Source organism: Musa acuminata, chromosome BXJ3-1 (assembly GCF_036884655.1).
Source record: "Musa acuminata AAA Group cultivar baxijiao chromosome BXJ3-1, Cavendish_Baxijiao_AAA, whole genome shotgun sequence".
Taxonomy (NCBI): domain Eukaryota; kingdom Viridiplantae; phylum Streptophyta; class Magnoliopsida; order Zingiberales; family Musaceae; genus Musa; species Musa acuminata.
Window position 1 is genome coordinate 14,900,143 of NC_088349.1, and position 18,623 is coordinate 14,918,765.

At 35.9% G+C, this 18,623-nt stretch overlaps 1 protein-coding gene across 2 annotated transcripts; it reads right to left on the reverse strand.

Moving 5' to 3' along the window:
- Nucleotides 1-647: 647 nt before the first annotated feature.
- LOC135629390 (protein HASTY 1-like) lies at nt 648-18,306 on the reverse strand. 2 transcript variants are annotated; one of them, XM_065136689.1, is made up of 22 exons: nt 18,029-18,306; nt 15,997-16,098; nt 15,386-15,529; nt 15,219-15,299; nt 15,001-15,070; nt 14,798-14,868; nt 14,526-14,689; nt 14,359-14,430; nt 14,038-14,275; nt 11,518-11,580; nt 11,106-11,393; nt 8,856-8,969; nt 8,598-8,724; nt 8,339-8,508; nt 8,141-8,242; nt 6,260-6,363; nt 5,845-6,145; nt 5,435-5,670; nt 2,354-2,851; nt 1,951-2,245; nt 1,666-1,849; nt 648-1,046 (listed from the first exon to the last, which is right to left on the reverse strand). In XM_065136689.1, exons 1-22 carry the CDS (start codon nt 18,137-18,139, stop codon nt 967-969), a joined length of 3,615 nt encoding a protein of 1,204 aa, XP_064992761.1. In that variant the 5' UTR covers nt 18,140-18,306; the 3' UTR covers nt 648-966. The 2 variants fall into 2 exon arrangements, with proteins under 2 accessions (XP_064992761.1, XP_064992762.1); XM_065136690.1 differs by lacking the exon at nt 18,029-18,306 and having other exon boundaries at nt 15,386-15,489.
- Between the last annotated feature and the right edge of the window lie 317 nt (nt 18,307-18,623).

Consider the following 18,623-nt stretch of genomic DNA (forward strand, 5'->3'; position numbering starts at 1 on the left):
ATATAAAGAAACTCTAATATCTGTTGACTTAGACTTAATGGGAGAAACTTATATGTTACGTCTTTAAAAATATAGAAATTATTTTAGACATGAATAAATTATAAAAATTTAATAGATCTGTGACCAAAACCACAAAGGTTAAAATAAACCTTAATCATAAATTATACATATTATTATATTAATAATTTATTAAGAACCAACATACCACGTAAACAGATTCTAACGCTTATTAACTTGAACTTGATTTAAGAAACTTATTTACTATATTTTTTTAAATATAAAAATTATTTTAAATACGAGTAAACCATAAGACTTAAAAAATCCATAACCAAAATCACATGCATTAAAATAAAACTATATATATATATATCCAATCGAAAAGACACTACAGCTTATTATTATTTTTTTGAGGTGTTCTTATTTTCTTTGCACGTATAATCTCCTGAGATAGACATACACAGTGTTGCCAAGAGATTCTCAACAATTAGGTTTAGAAATCTTAGCCTTGCCAATGCCACGTAATGACATAATGAACACAGATGATTTGTGCCAAAGAATCATTTATGCTGTGAATTGCCGCCGCTCATAAGCACAATCAAAATACAAGTGTAGTTTACATGTGCATGTAATATTTATGGATCCCAAACTAGTAAATAGCCAATTGAACTATATAACATTTAGATTATACAGCACCTGAAACATATAAATTAACTCCACAAGGGAAATCCAAACGCAAAGGATAGATATGCCACACAAACCCAAGATAAAGAGACATCTGTTGAACATTATGATACAACCTACTGGGGCCTGATTGAACGAAAACAATTTGATTCTGCTCTTTGGTATCATGAATAGTCGTGCATTTGTTTTTGGCACAACAATTTGTATGTCTTGGTTATAAATCCAAGTCTGAAATTTCTGAACCCATCCTCCAAAAGATTAGAGATCAGAACAGATAAAAGTATCTCAAGTTATTGCCGCTAAGCCAATGGTGTCATCTTCTTCAATGTTAGGTCCAGAAGTTGCGGTTGAACTCCGTGATCTACCTGCAAAATGTAAATAACAAAATGGATTGTAATGAAGTCCACTATCCTCAAGAAAAACTTGCATGATCCAATTTCATTATTTGTACAGGAATCCGAATGTAGGAAAGAAATCAATTGTTACAAGCTGTTATGTTCCCATAACCTGGAAGTCATGGAAAGCATTTAGTGCCACCACAATTAAGCATCATTATAATTTCCATCTTATGTTTTGTTCAGCAGCAGATTATAATCTATACTCTTCAAAGTATGATGTATGATTGGCCTGATTGATCTGATAACACCCATATATGCCGTAACATAAACAGATTTAAGGTTGCAGCACCAAGATGGTTTGATTAAAGCATGCCTTGTTAGTTATTTCTTAGTCTGTTCATTCGTGTTACAGGCTATATCCGATTATCAGCAATTGTTATATCACTGGGTCAAAAGGGCCATATATTTCACATCAATTTGTTGCAACTACTGGCATGTTTTCCAACAAGATACAAGGTTAAAACAGGCATAAGGTGGAAAAGAAAATCCAGAGAGATATGTATGGTTGTAACAGACACCAAAACATCAATAAGAAATGCCACAAGAACCAAAAGAAACAAAAGTGAAAAGGTATGGAGTTTCTCACCTGTCACATTCGTTATGATGTTTGTGCTCTTAAGGGTAGCAAGGGCTCTTAATTTGTTTCCAGTAGCTAACAGAAGCAAGCTCTTAATAAGTTGTTTTTGTTCCTTAGGGCTACTTGTTTTAGCCAGAGCATCCTCAAAAGCGAGCAAATCATCTCTTGTAATAGAAGGGAGGGACAGCAGAACCTATAAACAAATTCACCTCATGATACCAATTGTATTTGGCATGAAAGTTTTGCTTCTTAAAATTATGACTCGACACTAAATCAAAAGGTTTTCAAATTTACCTGTCTAGGTGCAGGATCTCTATCTGCCAGATAGACATATATTTCACGACACAATCCGAGGATATCTGAGCTAGTTACAGCATTTGACTCAAGAGTTAGACCTTTAATTAAAGCAAGGAATAAATCCTTAGCAACAAATTCTCTAAGTTCCACAGTGTTTGTCATGATAGCAAGAAGAATAATAGCTCCGCAGAAAGGGATAGCTTTAGTCACAGCTTCACCATCTGTCCATGCAAAGACATCAATGCCTATTTTCAGCGCATGAAGAGCAAGACCTTTGTGCATCATGAGAAATCTGCAAAACCATGATTATCAGCTCTACAGAAATGCTAACACCAGAAAATCTATTGGGTGTTTTTCTAATGAACAAATTTGAGGCTGTGAGTCTTCCTGGGACTCTTACCCGACCATAGAATTTAAGACAAATGCATTCAATTCTTTAAGTGAGTCTACACGATTAGTAGGTCCAAGATGCTCCAAAGAAGGAAGTCCACTATTAAGAGGTGGTGAAGCTAGAACTGAGAGAAGAGAACACACTTCCCGGGTCAAGTCACGGAGCAACTTTTCTTCCATCACTTCCACCTTCAGCTCCAAACCAGAAAGATTGCCAAAGGTATCAGGAACCTTTGCCCTGCCGTCAAGTAGAAGACTGGACCATGAACAAGCAAGAGCTTGATGACAGTGGAGGAGTAATGGGTGTAAAATGCTCTCTAGCCAAACCTCCCATAAATTTGGCGGACAGAATTTGACCATAGGAATGATGACCAAGTGGATAAGTTGCCGCAGATGTCTAAATTCCATAGATTGGACATTCTCAACTAGAGCTAATGTAACAGAGTGACTCTCAATGCACCGAAAAAATGTATCTCCTGTGGTTGCTGATAGACCTATAACATTGTACCTGCAGTCACTCGAACAAATTGCTAATATTATAGGCATTACCTGCAAAATCTTTCAGGATTGCAAGACATAGCAGCAAACCCAAAGAGAACGAAAAGGAGTGTGCAGGAATTGAAAAGTGCTAATAACTCATGAAGCCCATCCCAAGGTGGAAGATAAACATAACATTGAAAGATATCATTTAACACTAAATTAGCAGATCACAGAGCCAAAACTGAAAAAGATGGATCCTCAAGACCCTAAAAGACAAATGCCAAGACTTTAAATGCTTCATGGAATTTAGAGCAGGAAATATCAGTATGGCCATAGAATCATACACTAAAAAAAGAAAACAAACATCATAAAAACTAAAAAGTTTGATAAACAATTGCAAAAGTGTACACTTCAATCCAAACAATTATCACAACAGCTCCAGCTGTAGCCTTTGCTTTAAACCCCATTTAAGTTAATATTTCCAAGTATAATAACTCACTTTATATTGCATGGAAATGATATTCCAATTTTAAAAAGGCTTCTGTGTATGGTTTTTACAACACTAAAGGTCTCGAAAAAACAGATAATAAAAAGAGAATCATGAACTTTATCATCTTAGGTGCCAAGCATTTAATGGTACCAATTTAATTCAGCATACCAACTTATTCAGATACAATAGGTAGTTCCATACTTATCAGTTATTACCCAATAGCTATCACCTAAATATTGCATTTAATTTATAAACCATCCTATATTATAAGACAAATAAGAATACTTACTCTTTTTTGTCATATAAAGGGTGTCAGACTTCTCAAGTGGTAGAACAAATTTGTTGTAGCACAACATATTTCCATGACTTATACATGTGAACATAACAATATAACCAACAATACGCTAATTTATTGTTCAAGGCGCAGATGCCTTGGTATCCACCTTGGCCCTTTGCTTCCAGGTTCTTGATAATTTACTGGAAATCAATATGCAAGGACCTATGCAAAATCTGATATGTAGGTTTGGTTAAAAAGAGCAAGTTCTCCCCTTTTCCCATGAAGTGCACACTATGTACAACTCACTTTTATGTCTCTAGGAGGATATGCTGACATCAGCCAAGTAGGAGATCACCAATGGTGAGCAAAAATTAAAAAATAGCAAACACTCACCTTCTCTTTCTTTTCTCCTTTCACATTCTCTTCCCCTTCCTATTGTTATCCCATCTTAATCAACAATACAAAAGTAGTCCATGCTATCAAGGTACTAATCAAAGCTTCTTTTTCTATGTTTTAGTTTTAACATTTTTTAGTAAAAATTAAATGATTAGCAAATAAATGGGACAGATTTGTTAATCTAGATCTTCTTATCATGATTTATTCTGTCTCCAAAATATTTTGGACTGTTATTATTTCTTGCTAGCTGCCTAAATTACATCCTATGACAAAATAGTGAGGAGCATCCAACCATCCATAACACTCCATAGCTCTAATCAATCTGTTAGAATACTGGCCTAATTTATGGCTCCACAATTCCACTCCATAAAATGTACTTGTATCACCTAAAAGCTAGGTGCTTAACTTTTTGTCCTTTGCTTAACCTAAACAGCAACAATGGCATTTATCACTGAACATTTGAAAAAATAAGATGTTAGTTGTTTTGAATCTAATTTTTTAAGAAAATATATGTTATATTATTTATTTTTTATTTTTATTTATCTTCAAGTGGTGTCTGGCTAGTTCGCAATTGGTATTGTGACTAGAATCAGCTGGAATTGGAACAAAAAACAAAGATTTACATTTTTCTTTCAAATCCTTTTTTTGGACTGATATAATTGATATGAGGTTTTGTATCACTGAAAATGTATACTAATGAGTCCTCGAGAATGGGAGCTGTAAAGAACACACCTACTCTGTCTTTCATAAATCCAAACCGAAGCTCTATATTCTGACTACAGTTAGTTCCAACACTAAAAAGAAAACATATCAAACACCATCTACATGTCTTGTTTCCTACAAACACTTTTAGGTCCATCACATTTTATCCCATATTAATCCACAAGTGTGACTATGATGATAGTAATAAAAGATGTTTCCATACACATTTTATCTCATTTATCACGAAATATCTGACAACAGAAATGATTAGCTGAGTTGTTCTCACCTGTTGAGATCACATGTAAAATTATTCACTTTCCTCTCAGATTCTATCTTATGAGTCTTATTTCCTACCTGAGTTGTTCTCACCTGATTAGCTGAGTTGTTCTCACCTGTTGAGATCACATGTAAAATTATTCACTTTCCTCTCAGATTCTATCTTATGAGTCTTATTTCCTACCTGAACTTCCAAGTTCACATTTTCTCCCTTTTTTAATCAGCAACAACAATGATAACAGGAGTTATTTCCAGACAGTAAGACTAGCTACTCAACATTAATATTATTATACAATCATATCCATTAAAAATATATCAATTTTTTTCATTGTGCATCCCCTGTGCATGTGTCTGTTTGCTTCTATGATACCAGCTCAGCCAAAGATGAAACAAAGCTTGAAGCAAAGGATGATGCAAAGAAATTATATACCCAAATGAATTATGGATAAGCAGAATAATGGCATCCTTACCCACTATCCCTGATTCCTTTTAACCAATTTCTTATGTCGTTTTCACTTGACTCTCCTTCCCTCAATGTGTCAGTCTGGGGTCCATCTGCAGAAGTGGACAGACCTTTGAACAATTTATTGCTTTCACCAAGAAGGCTAGCCTGCTCGACATGATTCATAGCCTTTGCTGCACTGATTTCGCTCGTCAAAGTTTGAGTTATGGGTTGAGACCAAAGAGAATGTATGGAACGAATCAGCTGTAGACGAACAAAAAGATAGTGCAACTTATTACATATACAAAGTGGTCATAAAAGAACAAAATAATTCTGGTGCACCATTGAAGTTTGTGTCTACCTTGATCTAATTTGCAACATGTTCTTTAAACTAGCACGAGGATATAGGAATAATCAAGCTTCAGTTAATCCACTCACCCTTAAGAGAGGGGGCAGCATCCATGATAAATGAGAAGACATAGGATGTGGTTGAGTGGAAACATCAGTGACTACTGAACTTCCTTGTAGATTCAGGACAGACTTTTTGATTCCACTTCTTTTCAGTGCCTTCTCAAAGAATGTTACAGTATGGTAAATTGACCACATAAATTGAGGATCAGAACATAATCGAGTTAGACCAGCAGGGTCGGATAGAAAAGCATTTTGCCACTCTGACTGTGTCCATTGCTTGCTTAATGGTTCAAGTAACCAAGCTAACACTTCCTGTTGCTGTTGAATTCTGAACATGGAATGACATTTTAAATATTTTCTTCATGCCACTTGCCAAAAAAAAAAAGCCACAAGAACTATAAGTGGCTGATGAGGCAAACCTAAAGTAGGAATGAGACATTACCCAGCAGAAGATGCCATGATAAGAAATGCTTCACCTAAAAGATTATGCTCACCACGAAGTAAGTGACCTTCTCCTTGTAGATAAGCCATGGTGTCCGCAATACCCTGCGATATTAGAAATATAATTCATGCCTAATCACCCAAAATCCTTCTATCAATTCTAGATGTACAGAAACTTCATTCCATTTTTTGTTTAATCTTTGCCTAAATGATTCATTAAACAATTATATAAGTATCACAAACCTGAAAAATAGAGAAGGGGTTGATAATTAACATGGCTATGGTTTTGAAAGTGGGCAGGCCTTGGAGCAGTGATGTTGCTCCAGAAAGGAGTCGGTACTATGTGTTTAAATCTATAAAATAACCTCTTTGTTGCAACCTGCATATATCTGACGTTCCACAGGCTCAGCTATGGTGAAAGCCTTAATTACCAAATCATCATTTTTTCAAAAATAATTAAGCATTATAAACTTCATTAATGTTAATAATATGTACACCTATGCTGTACCCTAATCTGTAGACTCAAATATTCAATAGCAACAACAAATAATATATACTATGATTAAGGAAGTCATGTTGCAGAAACCTTCGTGTATATTGTCAAGCTAGCTCTGAGAATAAAATGCTCTTTTTTTAATGTCCCTTTACTGAAACTACTGTGGAGCCTTTGGTGCATTCTTTAACATTCATACAACTGCTCGCTTATTTAATCAGGAAGTCAAATGATTCTTAGACAATTATGCAGGAAGGAGTGTGACCAATGGCTCCAAGAAATGCCTTTAGGCTGCAGCTTAATATTTCCCATGGGCAGAAAAGAACAATAAATTTTTTAGAGAAATTAAATCTTCAGAATTTGCCATTATAAGCACTTTAAGGAGGTGATTCAAATAAATACCTTGATAAAATCTTGTTGAACAATGGGGATTAATTTGGATTCCTTATGTATTGTTAAAGAAGTTGGACCAATCAGCACAATGATTGGACACCTATGTTGCACCTATATGACTTCTCTAGGAATCTTGATGAATAATTTACAAATTCCATTGCAGTATTATCATAGTTGATGCTGCATTGATCAAGATACTCAAGTGGGAGAAATTCCCTAATGCAAAACTTGTCAACTGACCACAATTTTTTTTTACTGAAACTGTGATGAACTGATAAATGAGCTCTCCTGACAATATAATTTGTCCCTGATTTCTGAAGCCTGGTGGTATATTGTGTTGGGAATTCATTTTGCAACATAACTTAAATTTGGAGTATTGGAGCAAGCATACATCTGTCAATTTGGAAAAGAGCTCATTGTTCTACTTTACTACCAACTACCAAGGTTTGTACTTCGCAACTGTTAAAATAATTTTCTTTTTCAGACTTCAAAAAATGATGAATTGTCACTCCTGACTCCTGAAAATCTAGGAGAGTGTATAAAGAACTTTTTATCATTTAACTCTGAGACACAAGTATGCTTCCCCTAAATAAATACATCTAAAGCACATTTCTAGATCCAAGTCCAATTTAACTAAAAATTATAGAGTTCCCAAAGAAGCAGATATGAAGACATTCATTATACCATATTCTACAATGTACAAAGAAAATAAACCTCATAATTAAATAAAATAATCCTCTACCCAAAAAATAGTAATTTTTTAAACCAAAATGGTGTCCTCTAAGCAAATGCCACATAATGGCAGGGAAGGCAACACAAGGAATCCAGACTAGGTTAAAGACATTATATCTTTCTCTTGCAAATAGCATATACCCAAGAGCATATGCTATTTCATCATAAATGCAATTAATATAGCAAATATTTTATATGTAATGCATAAAGGCATGCATCCTATAAAAATTTCCATTCAGGAGAGGTTAACACTATTAAATGAACCTTCATATGAGGAAGAAGACTTCTTTCTGCAGCTTTTGCAATGCGTATAAATGATGTACAAATTTGCAATCTAGCATGACGAGCATTATTAAAAGAAGGATCCTGCAAAAGAAGGTCCAAATAATTCAGAGGTATAATAATGAGAATATAATTGAATTTCACAATATTTCTGTCAGAAACATAGATTTTAAACATAACCTTGATCACAATAGGAAGTGATGTCAAAAGCCCAAAAAGTTTATTCACAACATTCGCAACTGAATCAGGATAGTATTTGAGAAAAGGCCCCATCGCATCCAAATATCTACCAAGGATTACTGCAAGTGCTGGTTCGGTCCAGCTTAAAGAAAGGAACCATTGAAGCACACCTGAAAACATCAAAGCCAGGGTATTTTAGCAGGCAGGAATAACAATTAAAATATACAAGCCCACAATACTACCAGAGTAAAAAAACAACCTTCAAAAATTGTGCATAACTGGAACTTGGACTCAGCAGCGCTATTTAAAAATTCAGCTGAACCATCAAAAATTGCACCAACAACTGTTTCAAGTCCCAGTTGCATACTTTCTATTAAGGCTACATCCTGAGGTTCAAACACAATAACAAAGTTCTCCATTTACTTTTGGATATTAGGAATAAATTAATTTTATAACAAATGATGGAAGATAATTGGAATTTAGCAACTTAGTTCTCCATAGAAGTTAAGCATAAAACCTGCGCAGACACTGAAGCATGGACATAACTCTTGAGTATCAGGTTAATTCTCTCCGAAACTCTTGTTGCAGCTACCAGTGGCTTTTGAACAGCAACAAGTCTGATGAGCTCCAGCTGGGACATTCAGTGCAGGACAAGATTGTCAAAAAGATCTTAGACTAATCAAACACAATAAGATTTCTAAACTGTTATTCTGAACAAAGTTTAATAGTAAGGATAAGTAGGTAGTATTTGCTTTCAGTTTTTTGCATTACTGAAACCATGTGATCTAACAAAATACAACCCATGAGTCAGAATATTACAAGTTGTGGCTCACATGCTAACCAAGGCTTTATGACAGACCACGAATTAACACTCCCAATTTAAATGGTTATGATGATCAGCTAGTTACTAGACAGTGAATCTTAAGAGTACAAGTGAAAAAAAGTTAAATCTCAATTGCACGTCATAGCATCCCAAGTTACAAACTCACAATGGAACAAAGAGAATATGTGAAACTGAACAGAATTTGAGAGCTCTATTGCACTAACTTCTTGAATTTACATCTGTGAAGTGGAGATTATTAAACAGTGATTTAAAAAGCGCTAGGCGCCAAAAGGCGCCAAGGTCCACAAACGCCCGAGGCGCTAGGCGCTCGCCCAGGCGCTCGCTCGAGCGAAGCGAGGCGCTAAATTATAAAAATATATAATATAATTATAAAAATATATAATATAATTATTTAAAATTATCTAAATTATAAAAATATATAATATAATTATAACAATAATTTCAAATAAATAAAAATTAACAACATTAAAATCAAAATAATATATTATTAATCTATTAACAGAAAATTAATCATTTCAAAATTCAAATAAACTTAATATTAAGAGTATACTGAGCTTGATGGAGAAACGAGGAAGCGGCGGCAGCGGCGGCGAGTGGCGGCAGTAGCGGCGAGCGGCAGCAGCAGTAGCGGGAAAGGGAAAGGGAGCGGAAGGCGCGAGCAGCGGGAAGGCTCGCAGGAGGGCTCGCAGGAGGCGAGAGGGCTCGCGGGAGGCGTGAGCAGCGGGAGGGCTTGAGGGAGGCGCGAGCAGCGGGAAGGCTCGCGGGAGGGCTCGCAGGAGACGCGAGCAGCGATAGGGCTCACGGGAGGCGCGAGCAGCGGGAGGGCTCGCAGGAGGCGCGAGCAGCGAGAGGGCTCGCGAGAGGCGCGAGCAGCGGGAAGGCTCGCGGGAGGCGCGAGCAGCGACAGCGGCGAGCAGCGGCAGCGGGAGCAACGGCAGCGAGCGACGAGATCGCGATCGGGATCGGGATCGAGAGCGGCAACGGCAGCAGGTTAGTGTTGGGTTAGGGTTAGGGTTAGGGTTGGGGTTATATCGGTTTAGTTGGTTCGATTGAACCAACTAACAACCGAACCAGGACCGAACCAGACCTAAAATTCTGGTTCGGTCGCCTTGGTTTACCCAGGCGCTCGCCCGAAGCGCCCAGCGCCTGGGCTCGGGCGAGCGCCCAGGCGGCGCTTGTTTGAAGCGCGCAGCCTGGGACATTAGTGAGGCGCTCGGGCCTCGCCTCGCCTCGCCCGAGCGCCTAGGCGAGCGCCCGAGCGCCTTTTGCAATCACTGTTATTAAGTTCCCAAGATAATACTTATCTCTTGCTTTTTAATAAGTACTAGTCTTCTTATGCTTATCAAGCAGTTCCACCATTCAGTGGTTTGCAACCCATATAAGAAATAAAGAACTTGATGCATCAAGTAACTTGTATCTTGTCCAATACTTAGTGACTCATGCAAAGAAATGACAGTTATGAAATAGACCTCCAACTCACAAATAAGCTGTCAGGGTCTAGCAAAGGTCAGCTTTCATCACTAAATTACAGCTGACAGAAAAAAAAAGGACATGATAAATGTCCATCCAACAACTATTTTAACAAAATTGAGATACAAATGAACATAAAACTGACCAAATATTTGAAAAGTTTCCTAAGCAAATAAAAGGAGCCGAGTAGATGAAAAAGATTGATCAAGTTGGTAACAAATGTCATCCACAATTGTTGCTACACCGGAGCATATGCAACAATTATATATTAATTTATTAAAGAATATGGCATAGCTATGTCCAATCAGGATATTGACAAAATACAATCCAAATTTCCATGAACATTAAATTCTATGAAAAAAGTTATTCACTTCCATATAGTTAGGAAAACAACACAGGCATGAAAGGATGTTACATAATGCACCACATTAATTGAATCAGAAAAAGTCTTACCAGCCTAGAGCGGTATTGGCTGAAGTCAGTTCTTGAATCAAACTCATCATCCCAAAGTTCAAATGCTTTAGATGTTGATATGTTGGTTGCAGAAGGATTTTTCTTTAACATTCTCTGGAAAGAAATATCCAAGATAGCTGCACAAATGTCATCATTGATGAAAGCTGACACCCCTTTCTTTTCTTTTTCTGTAGGTCTGGAAGAAACTTCAGAGTTACCAACAGCAGAATTGTCCCCACCAATCTGTCCACCGCCTTTCACCTTTGATACAGGTTCTCTCATTATTGCCTGTTAGCATCACAGGACAAGTTATATCCCAACCTAGTTATGCACACACCAATATGAAATAATGATATCAACTTATATCTGACACTGTAGGTAAAAATAATTCTGGGCAAGAACTAATACATACAAGCCAAAAGAGCAAAGATTGGAAGTGGAGGCCAAACTTTACATGTTGGTAGTACTCCACCATCTGCAAAGAGAATATATGGAATTAATGCATAACTAACCAAAGCAACAAAAAATCAAGAGAACTTATAACAAAGGCACTATGCATCCCATCAAGATGCAAATTGTCATGCTAAAACACAGTATTGGAAGGTGAAACGATCGCTAACCATTTGCAAAGAACAAAAACCTCAATAGAGATATGTAATGGGACATACAATGTTGAAGAATAATTCGCTGCCCTAATTTCATCAAAAAGGGAAGTTTACATTTTAAAGGGAAGATGGAGGAATTGAAAAATGTCACACGTTCAAAAAGTATTTCAAAAAACAAAGTGTTAGACTCTAAATTGGTTGGTTGAACTGCAACAAGAACAGCAGTTTCTCCAATCGAGGCAAAAGGAAGGTTCTACCTGTGAATGAATAATTGGATATAATTGGAATTTACCAGGCACCTAAAAACTTCTAAATAATAATTCAATAAAGTCAAGATTAGAAATTATAGATCATACAACATATAACTTAATATATTGTGCTAGCCACATCTGGTAAATAAAGTAAGAGAACAGAACTTTTTCTTCTGTAGGACTAAAAGTTAACTAAGAATTATGTAAAACATAAGCATATACCAGGACTCTTTAACCACTAAAATATAATGCACTATGACAAGTAGCATGTACAAAAAGGTGCGCTACTGTGGAGGAGATCAGATGAATAGGAAACTGCAAAATACATTTTGTTTTCAAGATGAAACTTTTGAAGATGCCTGTTGCTATATTTTTACAAGTAAAAACACACTCTTGAATGCATCTTTAAAAAATAAGTTTATTATGTATACACAGACAAAGAAGCATATTCAGGGTATCAGACCGTAAGCATCTAAAAATGTTGAAAAATGATACATGTAAAGCTGACTGCACTTGAAATTCAAACTGTGTTAAAGGATCTGTTAAATGGTCAATGGAAATTGGAAACTGGAAACTGGAAACTGGAAATTGGAAGAACATGGGTGTCAGGCAAAGTGTACACTGAAAATAAAATTTTGTAGCTAGGTGGAGGGTTCTAACAAAATTACCAAGCTTTCAAACCAAAACATTTAATCTTTCAGTATCAATGTGATGTCTGACATCTAATTTCTAATGCTGTAAGGTACGAAACCTTATATTCATCTAGCTTTCAGATGGCCAAAATTAAAATCTATAAAATTTCATATCTACGACCGCATAACCACTTCCAGTTAAGTACATGAGTTAAACCAAGAAGCCATGAAAATTGCTAATACACGAGTGTAAAAATACAGAAAGAGAGTCAACCATTATTCTTAACAAGATCATACGTATAGAACTACTTAATGCATCACTCAAGGTTGCCTATCAGTTAATAAGAGCCAAGCGCATGTAGCACTAAACACTTAAACCATAAAACCCCATGAAAAATATTTATGTCAAATACTACATAAATAGCCAAAATGAGCAAGCTTATTTCTTGTGGATTATATCTATGCATATATGTCTATGAGTATGGATATATGAATATGATACATGTATGTCTATAAGTACATGCAACTTGCAAGTATGTTTTGGACCAGGAATATAGACACACAGAGGTTAAACATTATCTAATTATGGGATAAGTTTATTTATAATAATAGTCAATATAATGAAACTAAAGCATGTGATAATTACTATCAACGCAGGGGCCTATGTGACACAAGAATGATTCAAGTTAGGCCACAGATCACATTTAGATGACTAAGCTTCTGAGATGTACAGATTTGTTTGCATAGATACCATTTTGTGTTACAATTAGACAGGATGGAATAGGATTCTAAAGTTGTGTTATTTTGTATGGGTCCTAATTTTTAACACATATTGTAACTCGAGGGTGTTATAAAAAATCCATAACTCCACATTACTTTTACATGCAAAATCAATATTAGCCAAAAAATCACATGTTGTGCTGTGTCAAAAATGACTGATATCATATACAAATAAGTCTCTCCTAAGATGAAATTTGTGTGCGTCTGACTGAAGCACATTGCTTTACATAGCTTTTCTCATCTTCATTATTTATAATTTCCTTATTTCCAGTTGCAATGACAACCTAGAATAAGTAGGAAAATCAAAAAAGTCTAGGAGGATGAGGTTGATCCAATTACTATTATTTTTTATTCTATCATCTATCCCTTGAATCATTGATCAACCATTTCTCTTAAACCCTATGTCCATCTTTCTGGCCTTCAAATATTCCTACACTATTATCCAAGGTGATCCTTCAACCATTTTAAAATTCTTGGGCACTAGCTCAAGAAAGACAGTTTCAGTCTCATCATAGAATAAGCTGAACCTAAAATTATGCAGAAATGGAAAAATAAAATGAACATAGCTTCATTTGAAGCAAATAAATTTTTTCTGTAAAAGTTGTTAAAAGAACAGCTCTCAATGATGCAGGTCTTGTAAGATCTCAGACATCCTTGGTTTCACCTGCTGAAGAAATTGAGTTGTTGTTGTTCCATCCCCGGTGATACATTGCATGTTGGAAGAAGCCAAAGTTACCATGCACTCACATATACATTCGACAAACTCAAACTCGGTTTCATCAATTGCAGTAAAATTTGACCTAGATCTGCTCAGGAATTCTCTAGACGCATTCATTAAAATCTGGAAGATCATCGTCATTGCAGAATCAAACTCCACAGCTGTAGCATCAGTAGGTCTTTTCCTGTTTGCACAAAACAAGGTTCAACAAGGATTTCAACCACAAAACTGAAATAGGTTTCACTTCCTATATACAAACAATCATACCTTTGACAGATGAATTTAAAAAACTCACAAGCATGGAGGCGAAATTCATTATACTGCAGTAAGGACCCACATCTGTCGAAAAGAAATGATTAATGTCCTCACAGGATATCTATTAATTTTGCATTTTGCTAACCAAGAGATGTATCAGATAATAATTAATAACATACCCGTGAATCAAACCATATTTAGCAAGATCAGGCACAGGAGCCCATTCAGCATATGCATTTACAGCATTCAGAGAAGCTATTACAGTAGATGCATGCTGTTTTGCTGCATCCAACTGTTGTCCTGCAAACTCACTCAAAGCAGCCCCGAAATGTTTTTCAAGCAACTGAAATGAGGCATCATGTACCTACTTAATTGTGTATCCATTGTGCAAACACTTCATCGAACCAAAACAATCAAGTTTTCCAAAAGTATTGAGGCACAACAAACTTACAGAATATAGAAGTGGAAAAATTTCAGTCAATGATTCAGTAAGCCCACGCAAGAGTACTCTTCGCCTGTCACCTGTTAGAAACTCAGAATTAGAACAAACCAGGCAAGAAAAGATGTTACTTTTCATTTTAACATTGTTTCATATTAGCTAGAAAGAGAAAACTTGACTATGGAAAATCTACCCAAGAGAAAACCCATAGCAACCTTCTAAGTCCTCATTATGAACTGTTATGTCTTCAGGAAGCCACCTCAGCACCATAGCAACTAACTCAGCCTGACATCATACAGAAAAATATACAAATTGTTGATTGTAAAGATGGTAATATGCAGTTTAAAAAGAAAAGGATGGTACCGTACACACTACACAATCAACATGACTAAATGATAAGAGGAGTAAAATTAAAAGTGGGTTATTAGGTTACCTCAATAGGACCTTTGATCGATAGAGAAACCAAAGTTGGTAGAAGCTCATGCCATAATGCTACTCCTTCTCTTCGAACAACCTTGTGCCAAAATAAAGGCAATTATATTATAATCTGCATAATGATCCATATAAAATTCACAACAAATGACCAGGCAACACAAGCACCTCAGCAACTAAAGCAGCCGTCTGACTCTTCAGCGCCCATTCCTCATGAGGATTTACCACCTCTGATACTATATTGATTGTGAGGTTTGCAAATTCTCTCCTTTCTGTAATGTTAAACTCATCCCATCTAAATCGAACCAAATGCTACAATAATACATGAAAATCAAGATAAGGACATATTGTTATTGTACATCATATTAAGGATTTGAATTTCAGCCGAAAACCAATTTCAGCAACCAGTCAGACCATATCACGTCCCAGTATATATGGCAGCATACTTACTTGTACAAACCAGTATCATAAAAGAAAAATATCAATAGAAAAATTAAATATCCACTAGTATAGATAACTGTATATGTATATGTATCTGTAAATAACTACCACCATAACTAAATTAAATATCATTTGCTTAAACTTAAGGCATACCATTAGATTGATATGATAAAATAGACTATTAGTTTCCCTTTGAAAAAAGAATGTACTTTTATAATTAGATACTCAACAATGATAATGTTGATGTTTACCATGTTAAAGATTATTCCAGTTATTGAAAAATTCTCATGTAGCATGTTAGATGAAGGATAAAAAAAAGATGCTCTATGTGAACAAACCTGCAATAACTTGAACCCATGTAGCCGGATCTCTGATGGCCAATTCCTCTGAACTAGAATCAGAGATGTGCTTGCCAAAGTTCGAATGTCACCACTCTTAACCTGCATAGCATATTAATGTAAATATATGAACATCACAAACGTCTAAGATCATATATGTTGGAGCTCCTACCTAGACATTGATTTCAGTCACGTGCACAAAAAAGATACAGTTTTGACAATGAAATGGAGTTCAACTGGTAAATGGTTGCAGATAATGGAAATCACGGATTGCAATATCCTATCACTATAAAGTATAAACTAACTTCTTAGACTAAAAATTCCACTGCCTGTCAAAGTATTAAACTTTAGAGCACATGTCATATTAGATCAAACATAAAAGTAGCCATTTTCAATGCTTCCAGTATACATCTTAGCAACATTGTGCATTGATCTGCAACTGTCAAGTTTCCTTAAACAACTGACACATTGTCAAATCTCCATTTTGATGATAATCAACTTGAGTTACAAAAGTTCAAATTAATACTGATGAAAACTCCAGAATCATAACACCTGAAAGTCAAGCATGGTTATGTGATCAAGGAACCAAGGGGACCAGGTTCCGTTAGTCCTGAAACAATCATCCAATCTGCTCTGTGAGAAACAAAGTATCTATTTGAATAAAAAGAAGTTTTAAAACTATCTTAAAGAACTTAGCCAGACAAGTAAAATCCAAAACTACAAAAATACTGATGCCTTCACATGTAGATATTGCAATGCTACAAACTAAAGGCCCAATTTTTTTTCTAGATTTATATAGAATAAAGAACAGAGTTAACCTGCTAACAAATCAAGGTTCGAATGTGCAACGATGAAGGTTTACAGCCTATAAAAAATCAGCACAAATAGAAGTTCCAAATATCTCAACTACTTAGATCCTTTTTTTTTTTTAATCTAACATTTAAGCTACACACTCCATTACCAAGCCTTTTTGAATACACAAAACCACCAAAATAGAAAATGAAAATAGAACCTTATTAATAACATATGAGAGCATTTTTTTATCACAGTAATGGAAATGTAAGTTTACACCAACTTAAGACAGATTTTTTGTATCTTTTTTTGTGAATCACTGTTAAAAGATAACATTTACAATCTTTTCAGCATATTTGACAGAGCCAGTCTCTAGTTTTATTTTAACATATTTAATGTCATTTCTCTGAATTTCGTACCAAGGAACCTCTTTTAAGCTTTCACAGTACATGATCATATCAATTCTGAGTAATAGCATCTAGTACAAACTTGACATACATTTCTGCAACTTTAGCAGCAATCTGTCATCCTTTATATTTCAATCTTATTCCTCCTTTTTCACACCTTTTGCCACCCCGTTTGTTTCAGGATTGACCTAACAATCTGCAAATTGTGTTATTTCCTGAGCTAAATATTGGGCTCACTCAGGGGTCATTCGAATATGCCATACTACAAGCGTAAACCAAGAGCAATCCAGTGGATCACAATGGGAAGAAAATTTTAGGAAGACCACTCTGGAAGAAGAACAGCAATCTTTTACAATATGCCATAACATTTACAATCTTTTCAGCATATTTGACGGAGCCAGTCTCTAGTTTTATTTTAATCATATTTAATGTCATTTATCTGAATTTCCTGCCAAGGAACCTCTTTTAAGTTTTCACGGCCTATGATCACACCAATTCTGAGTAATAGCAACTAGTAAAAACTTGACATACATTTCCGCAACTTTAGCAGCAATCTGTCATCCTTTATATTTCAATGTTATTCCCCCTTTTGCCACCCCGTTTCTTTCAGTATTGACCTAACAATCTGCAAATTGTGTTATTTCCTAACCTAATTATTGGGCTCACTCAGGGGTTGTTCGAATATGCCATACTACAAGCATAAACCAAGAGCAATCCAGTGGATCGCAACGGGAAGAAAATTTTAGGAAGACCACTCTGGAAGAAGAACAGCAACCGTGACTGATCAAATTCAAGAAAAGGACGTTGCGTAGCGTGAGTTCAGAAATGCTGACGGATTCCAGGTAGTCGACGGCCGCCTTCCGGGCGTCGGGGGGAGAGCCCCAATCAAGTGCGGCGGCGATGGCTTGGGCCACCGTAGTGGCTGTGCCGCTGCAGTCGTCCATGCCGGAGTTCGAGATTTTTCCTAGACCAGAAATTAGGGTTTCGGAACCCGATCAGATCGCAGGTAGCAACGCACCAATTAGGGTTTGGCGGAAGTGGAATCGAGAAAAGAAGACGACGCTTCCCGTTCGAGGGAGCGAGAGCAAAGAGGGGAAAGAGTGGCGGTGCTTCGGGCATTTAATTTTATTTATATTTACAGGTAAATTTATTAGCTGATTTTTCTTATTGTTTTCCTTGGGCGAGAAGGTGGGATTAGATAAAGGTTTTATTTCTTTGTTGGGTAAAAAAAGAAAAATACTTAATTTTCTTGAATACACTAATTATTTTTACATATATATCCTATCAAGGCTTCAAAATAACGGAATAACCCTGTACACTCTAATAAATGCCCCTCTCACACAGTACACCCCTCAGTCAACCTCCATAGACTAAATACCATTAATCAGGATTATTAAGATACATAAATATCAATTAGAATTCAGAAAT

Excerpts from the sequence above, each read along its gene's own strand:
- LOC135629390 (XM_065136689.1), bottom strand. The coding sequence starts at position 18,139 with ATGGACGACTGCAGCGGCACAGCCACTACGGTGGCCCAAGCCATCGCC. Across the intron at positions 2,246-2,353 it reads GTCTTAAATTCTATGGTCGG|ATTTCTCATGATGCACAAAG; the intron begins GTAAGAGTCCCA and ends ATGGTTTTGCAG. Across the intron at positions 1,047-1,665 it reads CATCATAACGAATGTGACAG|GTAGATCACGGAGTTCAACC; the intron begins GTGAGAAACTCC and ends TACATTTTGCAG.